This window comes from Cavia porcellus, unplaced genomic scaffold, assembly GCF_034190915.1.
Source record: "Cavia porcellus strain 051 isolate PalLab524CR breed Dunkin Hartley unplaced genomic scaffold, mCavPor4.1 scaffold_25, whole genome shotgun sequence".
Taxonomy (NCBI): Eukaryota; Metazoa; Chordata; class Mammalia; order Rodentia; family Caviidae; genus Cavia; species Cavia porcellus.
This window is the reverse complement of record NW_026947508.1, coordinates 24,724,731-24,738,004: the sequence shown is the minus strand read 5'-3', so window position 1 is coordinate 24,738,004 and position 13,274 is coordinate 24,724,731. Positions and strand designations below refer to the sequence as shown.

General features: G+C 47.5%; 1 protein-coding gene across 1 annotated transcript; it reads right to left on the bottom strand.

The window, feature by feature from the left end:
• Positions 1–6,618: 6,618 nt before the first annotated feature.
• On the bottom strand, positions 6,619–13,274 carry Eif3i (eukaryotic translation initiation factor 3 subunit I). The gene is made up of 11 exons (XM_003471083.5): positions 13,120–13,274; positions 12,934–13,026; positions 11,218–11,305; positions 10,851–10,916; positions 9,850–9,999; positions 9,640–9,767; positions 8,032–8,142; positions 7,826–7,915; positions 7,448–7,521; positions 6,925–7,017; positions 6,619–6,798 (listed from the first exon to the last, which is right to left on the bottom strand). The coding sequence occupies exons 1-11, from the start codon at positions 13,240–13,242 to the stop codon at positions 6,717–6,719; spliced, it is 1,098 nt and encodes a 365-aa protein (XP_003471131.3). The 5' UTR covers positions 13,243–13,274; the 3' UTR covers positions 6,619–6,716.

Sequence of the window (13,274 nt, the reverse complement as noted above, 5' to 3'; positions counted from 1 at the left end):
ATTAAAAAAAAAAATCAAGAACTTTCAATCTTCATTATAAATGGGTAAAGTTGCCCAAGGTGACATGGAACTTGAACTTGTAATCGTCCTGCTTCAGACTCTGGAATAGCTGATTTGCCCAACACTGAGCACAGGGGCTGCCTTCGGGTTGGCCCAGATGTGACAGAGCCCAGAACTAATGGTGATTGGTAGCCAGATAAGTAGCAGCAGAGAGGAGGCCCAGAGGTGTCAGAGACCTAAAAGAGGAGGAATTAAAAAAATAAAATAAAATAAAAAATAAAAGAGGAGGAATTAGCTAGAAGGAGGGAGAAAATGTCCAGGTGGGTGGGTGGGGACTGCCAGCATTTCAACAGGGTAGAGGTTAAGGGGAGGATGAGGTACAAGTTGAGGTGACCAGGATGAAGGGTATTGAATGCCATGCTTATGAGCTTAGATTTTATCCTTATGGCAGTAAGGAGGCCATTTGTGGCACGTGCCTATAATCCCGGCACTCAGGAAGTTCGACAGAGTGGTTAGCTGTGAGTTTAAGGCCAGCCTGGGCTACGCAGTGAGATCAAGCCCAGCCTGAACTACTATGTATTTAAAAAAGGCAGTGAGAGCCACTGAAAGGCATGGGACAGGTTGATGTGTCTTCAGTTTTCAGGAAGTCACTGATGACCTTCAGTTTCTGGGAGGTGGAGAGATGCAGAGTCCTACAAGTATTACATTTCTCTTGTCAAACTGGGGCCCCACCATAGTGTTTATTGTTCCCATTAGACTAAGGTACCTCAAGGACAATCAGGGCTTTCCAGGGCATTCTATTTCTCTGGAGGATAATATGGCCTGTCCCCAGATAATGCTATATTCTTCCAACAGACTAGGTTTCCCTAGAGGATTTTGAATGTCCCACATCAGACTGAGGAATCCTCAAGAATGCTGAATTATGCCAGGCAATACTGAGTTATGCACATGCCTGTAATCCTAGAACTCAGGAGACTGAGGCAGGAGGATTGCCATGAGTTCTGGGCCAGGCTGAACTACATGGCAAGACTCTATCTCAAAAACAAAAAACAAAAACAAAAAACAAAAAAAAAAATCAAAATTAAAACCAAAAACATGATTTAGATCGGGTTTGGGCTCTTAAGGGTATTTTGTGACTCATGAGATTAGACCCAAAGGGTCCTATGTCCACCTCTAATTATTAAATGGGCTTCTCAAGGGTTCCATGTACCTCAATTCTCTGAGTACACTCTGAGCTTGAGTGTGTCCCTCATCTAAGCTCTAATATATCCTCATGTCTCACAAAACAAAACAAAAAACAGGTCCTGGGGGCCTGTCTGCCTCACTAGGATGAAGCACTTAACTCCCAGGGGGCTGGGGATTTAGCTTAGCGGCGTAAGCACCTGCCTTGCAAGCAGGCGGTTGTGAGTTCGATCCCTGGTACTGATAAAAATGAAAAAGACAAAAAAAAAAAAAAAAAAAAAAAAAAACCACCACCAACAACAAAAAACTCCCAGGCTAGGCTTACAGAGAAGTTGGGCTAGGGAAAGCATGATCAGATACTCATTTTTAGGAGAGCTTGGGGGACGCTTCAGGGGACCTGGAGCAGGGCACAGACAGCAGGCTCAGTCAGCTAGAAGGCTGCTGCTGGCTCGCACATGTGAAGGGGTCACCGAGCACTGCATGGCTGGTAGCCTGGGCTATGGGAGGGAAAGCTCTTACCTACGAGAGGATGAGGGGCCTCGACAGGCCTCTGAATCCCTGGCACAAAACTGATTCAGTAAGCAGATGCCATCTGGAACAGGAGCCATTCTGTGGCTGGCCTGGCCATCTCAGGTAGGGAGGGAAGTGTCACCACTGAGGACCTGTGGGCCCACAGAGAAGAAGCCTGCATCCTGGTACACAGGGATGAAGGCAGACAGCAGCTGCTCCTGACTTTACTGCCCAGTTCATCCTGGAGGGCCGGGGGTTTAGCTTAGGGGGTAGTGCCTGCCTGGCAAGTGTGCTGTCCCGAGTTCAATTCCAGATACAACACACACACACACACAAACATGGCAATTCATCCTGGACCCCTCAAGCCAGACTAGGTTTCAGGAATTGGTGGAGTGAGAGTGGATCCAAGTGGGTGGCCACCCAGCCCCACCAGTACCCCACTTCCCTGTGCCCACCATTCTATCCCTTCCTAGGCTGACCATCCCGTCTAACGCACTGTGCCCCCTGGCCTTTTGGTCCTACCTGAAGCACGAGTCATCGCTTTTCTCCTCTTTTTGGACTGTCCCTGGAGTTCGGGGAGGGGCTGCTGCTGTCGCTGACTGACTACATCTGTGCCTTCCTGTGGGCATCTGCCTCTGCGCAGTGAAAGGGCGAGGTGAGCCCAGGGAGTGTTGAGGTGGGGTGGGCCAAGCTCAGGGAAGGGGCAGTACTGGACCGGCTACCCCAACACCGTACTTCCTTAGAGGCCTTTCGCTCCTAGTGTTTCAGTGTTTTGAAAAGCTATTCTTTCCTCCGGTGCCTCCCAATCTGCCACTTCCCTACAGCTTCGGCAAACCCAGAGATACACATGTTCAAGACCAGTCCTAAGGCCTGCCCAGTTGGTCCATAGCCTCTACCTTGAAAATCAGAACTGTACTAAGTGGCAGTTAGAGACAAGCAAGGTTTTGTTGTGCTATTGTAGGCAGTGACTACAGATAAAAATGAGTTGTGTATTTTACAAAGTTGTGTGAAGCCAAGTGTGGTAGCACATAGGTATAATCTGAGCTATTTGGGAGGCAGAAAGATCATAAGTTGAAGGCCAGCCTGAAGAACTCACCAATACCCTGTCTCACAGTAAAAAATAAAAAGGGCTGGGATGTAGCTCAGTGTTTTGAACCCCTGGGCTCAACCCCCAGAATGAGAGAGAGAGGGCTTAAAGTATTTTGAAAGCTTCCATTGTCAAATAATGATACATGTCTGAGATAGATGTTTAACCTGACTGAAACTTTACACAATGTATGTGTACTCAAATACCACATTACCTCATTAATACATACAAATTTTGTTTCTAGGTTCAGTTTAAGAATAACTTTTTTTTTTGACTAGTGTGGTGCCACATACCTATAATCCCAGCAATCGGAAGGCTAAAGCAGAAGGATCACCATGAATTCGAGGCCAGCCTGGGCTATATAAGTGGGTTTAAGGCCAGCCTGTACTATAATAGCAAGACCCTGCCCTAAAGAAAACCCCCCAAAATTTTTTTAAAAGTTTTTTTTTTTTTTTTTTAAAACAGGGTATCGGAGCTGGAGATTTAGCTCAGTGGCATAAGCACCTGCCTTACAAGCAGGCGGTTGTGAGTTTGATCTCTGGTACTGATAAAAAATAAAAATAAAAAAAATTAAATGAACAGGGTATCGCTGTGTAGTGCAGGATGGCTTTGAACTCACTTATATAGCCCAACCTGGCCTCAAACTCATGGTGATTTTTCTGCATCAGCCTTCTCACAAGTACGTGCCACCACATCCAGCTAAAAACAACTTTTAAGAAAGGACTGAATGAGCCAGGTGTGTGCTACCTGTACCCCCAGCACTTGTACCTGTAATCCCAGCACTCAGGAGGCTGAGGCAGGAGGATCATTGAAAATTCAAGACCAGGGCTGGGGATTTAGCTCAGTGGCATAAGTGCCTGCCTTGCAAGCGCACAGTCATGAGTTCGATCCCTGGTATTGATTAAAAAAAAAAAAAAAGAAAGAAAGAAAATTCAAGCCCAACTTGGGCTACAAAGTGAGCTCAAGCCCAGCCTGAACTGCATAGTGAGGCCCTATCTTCAAAGACAAAAAAAAAAAAAAAAGATTAAAGTGAATAGTTCCTTCAAGAATAAATGATTTCTGGACTGCCACTTTGTATGGTTGATTCTATTGAAGCAGAGAACACAGGTTGAAAGCGGAGTTGACTTACCTGGACCTTAATTTCAACTCTACCACTCACCTGCTGGGTGATCATACACAAACCTTTCTGAGACTTGATCACCTCACTGGCATCACAGACAGGACAACAGGAGCTGTAATCCATGTGGGGGCTGTGCGGATTAGCCATGCAGAGGCATGGAGTATTTAGCAATGGCGCGTGCTGCCCGTTGGCCTCCCGCACCCTCTCTGTCTCATCAGGGCGAGAGATGGTGGGGTGGTGGTGGTGTCCATTTCCCTCCATGGTGGTGACCGTACTTAAATCATCTGCTGTTGCCTCACAGCATATCTTATCTCACTAACTCCATTAAGGGGCCAGTCAAGTTAAAATCTGCTACTTTTGTCTCGTCTCCCCAGTCCTTCCTTAAAAACTTCCTAGCTTGGCCCTCATCTGTCAGAGATCCCTTCACTGCCTTCATCTACACTCATCATCTCTTTCCATCTGGACTAATTACCAGCTTCCCTATTGCTCTTCCCATCTCCACTTTTACCAGTGTGTTTGTGTGTGTGTGTGTGTGTGGTACCGGGGATGGAACTCACAACTGTGCGCTTGCAAGGCAGGCACTTAAGCCGCTGAGCTAAATCCCTGGCTCTGTTTTTGGTTGAGACAAGGTTTCTCTACAGTCCAGGCTGGCCTTGAGTTCACTATGTAGACCAGGTTGGCCTACTCTTGGCGATCCTACCTCAGCCTCTGAAGCTGGGATTATAGGCGTGCGCCATGATGCCTGGCTTTTTGTTTTTAAAACCTCATCTGAGGTCAGGGGTACAGCTCAGTGGCAAAGGTGCACTTATGCATGGCAGGTCAAGGTCCTGATTTTGATTCCAGGTACCAAAACAAACAAAAAAACAACCTCATCTGTCTGAACGTCACCTTGGGCTCTTCCCAGCTCCTTGCTTTGGCTCATGATGTTCCTTGAGCCAGTGGTGGCAAACTTAGGGAACACGTACCACAGCGGGCATGCAGAGCCCTCTCATCAGCTGTTACTATAAGACGCCTGAGATAACCAACTTATAGAGAGAACGGTCTGCTGTGGCTGGTATTTTTGGAGGTTGCAATCCATGGTGAGTTGGTTTTGGGCCTATGGCAAATAGGATGTGGCAGAGCAAAGCTGCTCACCTCATGGCCAGGATTCAAAGAGCAGAAGAGAAAGGGGCTAGGTCCCACTGTCCCCTTCAAGAACATGTCCCCAGGGACCGTGAATTTAGCTCAGTGGCACAGCACCTGCTTGACAAGCCTGAGGTGCCAGTTTGATTCTCAGTACCCAAAGGTGGGGGGGGGGACCTTGCCCTCAGTGACTCAAAGACTCAAAAACTAGGTCCTGTTTCCCAGTTTTCATCACTTGCTAAGAGCATCAAGCTGGGGACAAGCCTTTGGGGGACATTCCTGATCCTAACTATCTTTACACACCTGGTAAACTTCTACTGCAATTGTTTTCCTTACCAGTTGCTGGGACAAAATACCTGACACCCATGAATTAAAGCAAGGTTTATTTTAACTCACAGTTCGAGTTTCAATCTATAGCCGGCTGGCTCCAAGGCAGGGCGGCACAGCATGGCAGGTGGAAGCAGCAGCCTTCCTCCTTTCCTTTTATGCCACCCAGGCTACAAGCTTTATTGGTTGGTGTCACCCAACCCAGGGTGGGTTTTTTCCTTCTTAGTAAGTCCATCACCTACACCCATCAGTGGACTAATCAGTATCACACACTCATGATGCTGTGACCTTCCAAAGTCACACCTCTGAACATACAAGGCTTTGAGGGGACATCTAGATTTTTTTTTTTTTTTTTGTCTTTTTCGTTTTTATCGGTACCAGGGATCGAACTCACGACTGCCTGCTTGCAAGGCAGGCGCTTATGCTGCTGAGCTAAATCCCCAGCCCCCGGGACATCTAGATTAAATACCCAGCTCAAATAGCTTTTTATTTGTTTTCTGTTCTTTTGAGACAGTCTCACTATGTAGCCCAGGCTGGCCTCAAACTTGCAGTGATCCTCTTGCTTCCCAAGTGATGGGACTACAGGCTGGCACCACCATGTGCAGCACAGAAACCATTAAGGAACATGATTTAGGCTTTTTCCTGTTTTGTTCTACAGCCCAGTAAAACATCTTACTGGCGGGGGCTGGGGATTTAGCTCAGCAGCATAAGCGCCTGCCTTACAAGCAGGCAGTCGTGAGTTCAATCCCCAGTACCAATTTAAAAAAAGTTAAAAAAAAAAAAAAACCATTTTACTGGCAATAGTGTTTTAGAGAAAAAGGAGAGGTTATCACTGTTCAGGAGCAGAGCCCCAGAGCCTACAGCTGCAGCAAGGTGAGTGCCACTCGCATCCCTGGGGAAGATCTCCTGTGCTGACCTTCTTACCTGTTTTCCTCCTCCTCAGGCCTGTTTCTGTGCCTGAGCCACCCATCCGAGCCTCCAGAAGCAGCACGGGAAGAGGTGGCAAATAGTGACCCAAAGTGAAAAGACAGGAGGCTCTCGGCCAACAGCTGCAGCTGAACCCCCACCCTAAGTGCTGGGTCCTTGAGCAGTGTGGCTGAGGACCTCCAGAAACCTCAAGCCTCTCAAGACACAGGACAGCCTCTCAAGACACAGCCCAGCCTGGAAGTACTGAAGTAGTGGAAAAGTGCCACATAACAAATGTATCTTCCACTGGCATCAGCCAGCTACACTGTCTGGGAAAGAAATCGATGAGACGGACCCCATGAGCTGTCTGCCCAAAAGCCATTTATTACCAAATTAATTTATTTCTAAGAGTCTAAAAGGTTCCATGAGCAGTCTCCCTGGATCGGACAGAGATCTGCCTTTTTAAGCCTCAAACTCAAATTCGAAGTACTGTGGGTCAAAGTAGTGGATGCGGACATAACCATCTTCTCCACCGCTGCTGTAACTGGAAAAAGAGGGCCAGGGGTCAATCAGATGCCTGCTACTGTGAGGGGCAAGCCTGTGAGTCCAGCATGGGAAGGAGGCAGAGATCACACCCAGGCTGCGCTCCCTCCCGGCACTGGGGCCCTACCTCTTGCCATCAGGATGGAAGGCAACGCTGTTAATAGGTCCAAAATGGCCCTTGACTCTCCCAAACTCTTCTTCAAAGGCCAAATGGAAGAACCTGGCGGAGAGAAAGTCGAGAGATCTAATAAATTCATTCTCTATCTCCTTCTTAAACATGTCAGAGGTAACATTCCTCAAAATGCAAACTAATGAATGGAGTTGGGAATTAGAATATAGGGAAAGTAAGACAAAATGTCTGTGTCTCAACAGAGTTAATACTAAGAACTTACTACACTCTGGGCAGTACTCTCACAGCTTAACAAACACTAACCCTTTCATTTAATCCACAAAACTTTATGGTATAAGTGAATTATCACTATTGCATTACACAGTTGAGGAGATTGGGCAGAGAAAAGTGATACGCACAGGGCCTCACGGTTCGTATTAACTGCTCTGCTACCCACTTGTCACACCGTCTGTACTTCTAGGGGCTGCTATGGTTTATCTCCCATGAAGCTGTAGCAAGGAAGAACTTTTGTCCCCTTTACCTGGCCTCGAACTTGCCAATCCTGGTGGAGGTTGTGGTTACATCCATGGCTTCCTGACCACCTCCCAGTACTACCTGAAGGGAAGAAAAAAGTTCAGATGAGCCCAAAGGGCAGCCCAGTCTATTTTGTTTCTTTTCTGCCCTAATAGTTCTTAACATCTCTCACAACACAAAGGCAGGAGAGCAAAACAGGTGAACAGAGACTTCAGCCATCTCCTACTTAGCTCCCTGGGGCTACCCACTCCCTCAGTCTAGTCACGGCCCTAAGAATCTCCTCTCAGCCCAATACCACGAACCCAGTGTTGGTAGCTTAGCTGCTAAAGAAAGACGATTCTGGTTTCTAGGGGCCTAGCAGGAAGCCTGGCTGGGGTTCCCTTACATGGTCGTAGTTGGGAGAAAGGGCAGCTGAGTTCACAGGACGTTCTGTTCGGAAAGTCTTCTGATGTTCCAGGGATGTGGAGTCAAACAGCTGGAAAAAAAGCAAGCAGGGGAAAAACCTTAAAAGGCTTTCTTGGGACAAATCAGGCAGGTTGTGTATGTGCAGGAGGAGGAGTGAAGCCTGCCCAGACCCTTCCCCAACCTTGCCTTGGCTGTGTTGTCCTTGGATGCGGTGACAAACATGGTCATGTCCCTGGATAACTGGATGTCGTTGATCTGCCGAGAGTGCTCCTTAACGTTCACCAATACCTCTCCGGACTGAGGAAGGAGGGAGAGGGAGACTCTGACCACTGCAATCCCACTGCTCCCCAGAAACCTGAGACAACCTAGCCTTTACCCTCTCCTTACTCCTTCAATCTACTGTTTTTTTTTTTTTTAGACAGGGTCTCACTATGCAGTTCAGGATGGTTTTGAGCTCACTTTGTAACCCAGGCCAGCCTTGAATTTGCAATGATCCTCCAACCTCAGCCTCCAGAGTGCTAGGATTACAGTTATGTGCCACACGTCTGACTCATCCTGAGAATTCTTGAATACTACAAGAATACTTCCTTAACTCCGGATCTCTGTTTTTGCTTCTCCTTTTGCCTGTGGAATATTGTACCCTTTCTGCTTGAATCTTTATTGCTACTCCCTGTGACACAGTGCACCTCCAATATTTGGCTGAGGCCTCCATGGTGGCACAATTCACAATCTGACTTATGTGCTATCTGCATATCTGTGTCCCCTTGGACCATATATTGATCCTTCGTTTTTTGTTGTTGTTGTTGTTTTTATCGGTACCAGGGATCGAACTCACGACCACGTACTTGCAAGGCAGGCACTTATGCTGCTGAGCTAAATCCCCAGCCCTTTTTCGTTTTGTTTTGAAACAGGGTCTTCCTATGTATGCTTCCGGAAGGCTGGCCTGAATGTAGCCCAGGTTAGTCTTGAACTCACAGGGATCCTCCTGCCTCAGCCTCCCAGGTGCTGGGATTATAGTCTTGTGCCATCATAGGAGCCTATCACTGGAGCTGGTTCTCTGGTGGCAGAAAAGTGATTTGTGCTCATTATTAACATGTCCAAAGCTGGACGTGGCGGTGCATGCTTGTAATCCCAGTACTCAGGAGGCTGAGGCAGGAGGACCACCACAAATGAGGCCTGTCTAAATAATGAGTTCAAGGCCAATCTGAACTACATGGCAAGACTTTGTCTCAAACAACATGAAAAACAGAACAAAGCATGTCCTGATTGCTTTGTGCAGATTTTTTTTTTGTTTTCTGTTATTGGTCTTTTTTCGTTTTTATCGGTACCAGGGATTGAACTCACGACTGCCTGCTTGCAAGGAAGGTGCTTATGCCACTGAGCTAAATCCCCAGCCCCGCAGTTTTTTTTTTTAATGGAACCTGGGATTGAACTCACAACCTTGTGCTTACCAGGCAGGCACTTAGCCACTGAGCTAAACCTCCAGCCCCTGCTTTGTGTAGTTTTTCAAGCATCTAATGTCATTTGACCCTTGATATATTTTATTTATTTTTGGTAACAAGAACTAAACTCAGGGCCTCATGCTTGCCAGGCAGGCAATGTGCTGCTAAGCTACATCCCCAGCCCTGATCCTTGAGACATTTTATAGATAAACAGGCTCAGGGAAGGTACATAACTTACCAATATCACATAGCTACAACATATAACCAAGAAAGTGGTGAAACCCTGTTCCTAGCCACGGAGGCAGCCTGCCTTTTTTAAGGAGCCACTCTGGTGGACTCAGGCCCTGCTTACCTTGGCACTATACTGATTGAGCTCTCCACTCTCATGGCCTGCAATGATGCATTCTCCCAGGGGGCCCCACACAGCACTGGTGATCTTGGAGTCATTGCAAGGAATCTTCATGTAGGGCTCATTGCTGTCTGCATGGGGCGGCAGATGTCAGACCCTGGTCTCCAGGACTGTACACTTTTCCTCAACCCCAGTCCTGGCCCCAGCCCTCACCAATCTGGCTTGGATCTCGCAGGTCAAAGAAGCTCACAAAGCACTGGTAGCCCATCTGTTTGTCCGTGGAGAACATGATGATGTTGCCCCCAAAGTCAAAACCGCAGGTCCGCACAGCTGAGTTGGTCTTGAGGAGGGCCAGCTGCTTCCCTGGAGACAGGCAGAGTCTGGGATATCCCTGGTTCACTGTCCCCATGGAGAGGACATGACACCTGCCTATCATCACAATTCAGTCTCTCCTGTCTAGTGACTCCAGTCCACCACTCTCTGCTGTGCTTTGGCTCAAGTCTTTTCCCCACAGTCCCTCCTTCGACAGCCTGTGAATGTGCCACTGTTGCAAGTGGACCTATCTCTCCCCCTTAGACTTTGCTCCTCTATAGCCAGAAGCTAGTCAGATTTCTCTGCATGACTCTAGTGCCAACATAGAACTGGAATCCCACTAAATATTTACTGACGGATTGGCTTCAAAGGCTTTCTGTCTTTGCACCAGCTCCTCCACTGCTTCTGGACCTTGCTAAAACTAACCAGACTACTGCTCTTCCCTGCTAAGGCACCTCCAGGGCATGCTACACAACAAAGCCAAGCTACTGAGTTGGGCATTCAAGGCCTGCTCTCGCCTAGCCCGATTTTCCTGCCTTATCTTCTCTACGGGCTAACTATTCCACACCAAAGAAGTAGAATACAATACTCTCCACATTTTTATTCCAGCATGTGCCAAAGTGGTGACATCTTTGTTTCTTTATGCCCCCGCTCATATGACACTTGCCTTGGGAAATCTTTCCAGGCTGCTTCTACCTCTGTCTCAGGCAAGCAGTTGCCCAGTTCCGGCTTCCACAATACTCTATGCTTATTATCCTACTGCAACACTACTTATGTCATTGACTTTCCTTATTGTCTTATATTCTCTAGCCTGGATTTACCTCCAACTCACCAGAACCTATTTCCTTAGATAGGTATACTGTAGGTAGTCAAGTTTTTGCTGAAAAATGGCCTAGGCTTACCTGTTTCACAGTCCCAGAGACGACAACTGTTGTCAGCTGAGCCAGTGAGGACATGCTTGGTGTCCCCTAGAGTGGATGTTAAGGAATATGACTAGATTCACCTGGACCCTTACCCTCTTGGGAAGCCAATCAGATCATCTCACAATCCAGCCCCAAAGACCTTCCTCTCTCTTACCTCAGAGAATTTTATATTCCTCATCCAGAACTGGAACTTGTCCTGAATGTTTCCCAGTCAGTGAAGAAACTGACAGTAGGACGTAGTATTGTCCTCTAGACCCACAAGAGCATCACAAACTCCCAACCTCCAACTCAGTACCTCCATAGCTGCAGACCCTACAGCACAGACTCAGAGCAAAAACAAGGATACAATCAGCATCCACACACCACACAGCTCCGGTGTGGCCCATGTATGTGCCCAGCCTTTCGCCATTCACAGAGTACCATACATTAACAATCTATAGAGTCAAATGACAAGATAGTTTACATCCCAGGAAGAGCAATGGCCGCCTAGTTTGCCCTAGGAACCCTTTGCAGTCTCTAGCCAAGCTAATTCTGCTTACCTCTACACATGAATTGGGCAAGAGAGCTGATAAAAAGATCAGCTACTGGATTCTCCTACTTTCTTGAAGTAAGTAGTAGAGGAGTCAGGCTTGCAAAGGCATCCTTATTCATCAACCTAACCCTTCCAGAGACTCACACTCTCAGAAGAATAAAAGGTGAAGTTACTCTCTAGCCCAGAAATTAGTAGCTTTGGTGTCCTACCCAAGTGAGAGGAATTGGTAGTAAGAAAGTCTGGGTTCCTATGCTTGCTATCACTATCTCATTAAATAACCTCAACTATGGCACCTCTCTCCTCTACACTTCACCTTTCTTGTCTTCACGGGTTTTAGTTTTTTTGAGATGTATTAAGGTTGTCCTTGAGCTGCCTGTGTAGCCCAGGTCAGCCTTGAACTCTCCCCAATTCTGCTTCAGCTTTCCAAACACTGGCATTACAGATGTGCACCACCACACCCAGCAGCTTCCCCACTTTTAAAATGGCCAGCAAACACGGGCTGGAGATGTAGCTCAGAGGTAAAGTAGCTGCCTGGCATGTGTGAGACCCTGGGTTCAATCCATAGCACTATCACCACAAAAATGGCCAAGGCAGTAAGCCCATCTTTCAAGGGACAGCTGTGAGGCACCAACAAAATTGTATCTAAGGAATTAAAAATGTAAGTGTCTAACCTTAATTAGACGCACATACTGTGCTAAGCTTCTTAGAAAAAGTATCTCATCTTGTTAAGGGGGATACTATAAATATTACTGTCCTGGGTGGGTACTTTGGGTACCCATGGCTTTATAAACTGGGAACTAAAAAAAGATTAAATGACATGCTCCAAGTCACATGATTAGTGGATGTAGGAGTCAGAAGGAGTCAGAAGTCAAATCAAGTCTGACTTCAAATCCCCACTATTAATCACTAGGTAACAGCCTCCGAAGGCTGTACCTCAAAAGGCTGTATCGTGAAGGACCTTGCATTTATGACTGGACTGAGACTAGGCAGATCCTCATTAAATCCTCTGTGCCTTTTTTTCTTGTATTTTTGACCCTGGGGATTGAACCCAGGGCCTCAAGCATGCTAAGCACCAGCTCCGCCTGGGGGCCCCATCTCCAGCCTCTCCCCCAGGTCCTAATGGCAAAGTCTGTTTTACCCTACTAGAAGTAATCTGTTCTCTTATCTTGGTAGAATGGTTTAGTTCCCAGGAATCGGCCTTGGTCACTTGAAGACACCGACTCTCGTGCCTATCCCCGTTCCACAATGGTCTCCTGTTTTGCTTCTTCCTGGCTACTCCTTCTTCCCAACAATCCAATTAACTTTCCACCTTTCCTGGATAGAATGCTCTCGCTGATAGTCCTTTCTAACTTTTCAAGTTGAGATGTCCTTAGCTTACCCTCAGCGGGCAAAACTGGCTTGTACCAAAAAAAAAAAAAAAAAAACAAAAACAAAAAAAACTGGCTTGTACCACCCACCGTCCTGGCAGAACGCACTGGCCCACCCCGCGCCCCCTCCGTCTGTCCCGCCCGCCCTCACGCCAACTCTCACAGGGTCTTTGGCCACGGTGAAGAGGAGGTCTCCCTCGCGGTTATACTTAATCTGCGTAATGGACCGCTCATGGCCCTGCAGCAGTATCGGCTTCTGTGGGGACAGGACAGGAATGTCAGTGTCCGGAACTGGGCCCCTGCAGCGTTCCGGGACCCCTACCACAATACTCTCAACTCTGGAACTCACCATCTCGGTTTTGATGCCAGAAGAGCCGCAACGTGAGTGGAACCGGAAAAAGCTTTCGGGCCACTTCCGGGTCGTAGGATCCGCCCCCTCCTTTCCGGAAGTAGAAGCGAGCGGTGTCGCCATGGCGGCGTCTCTGGGTGGGTAGCTGGCCCCGC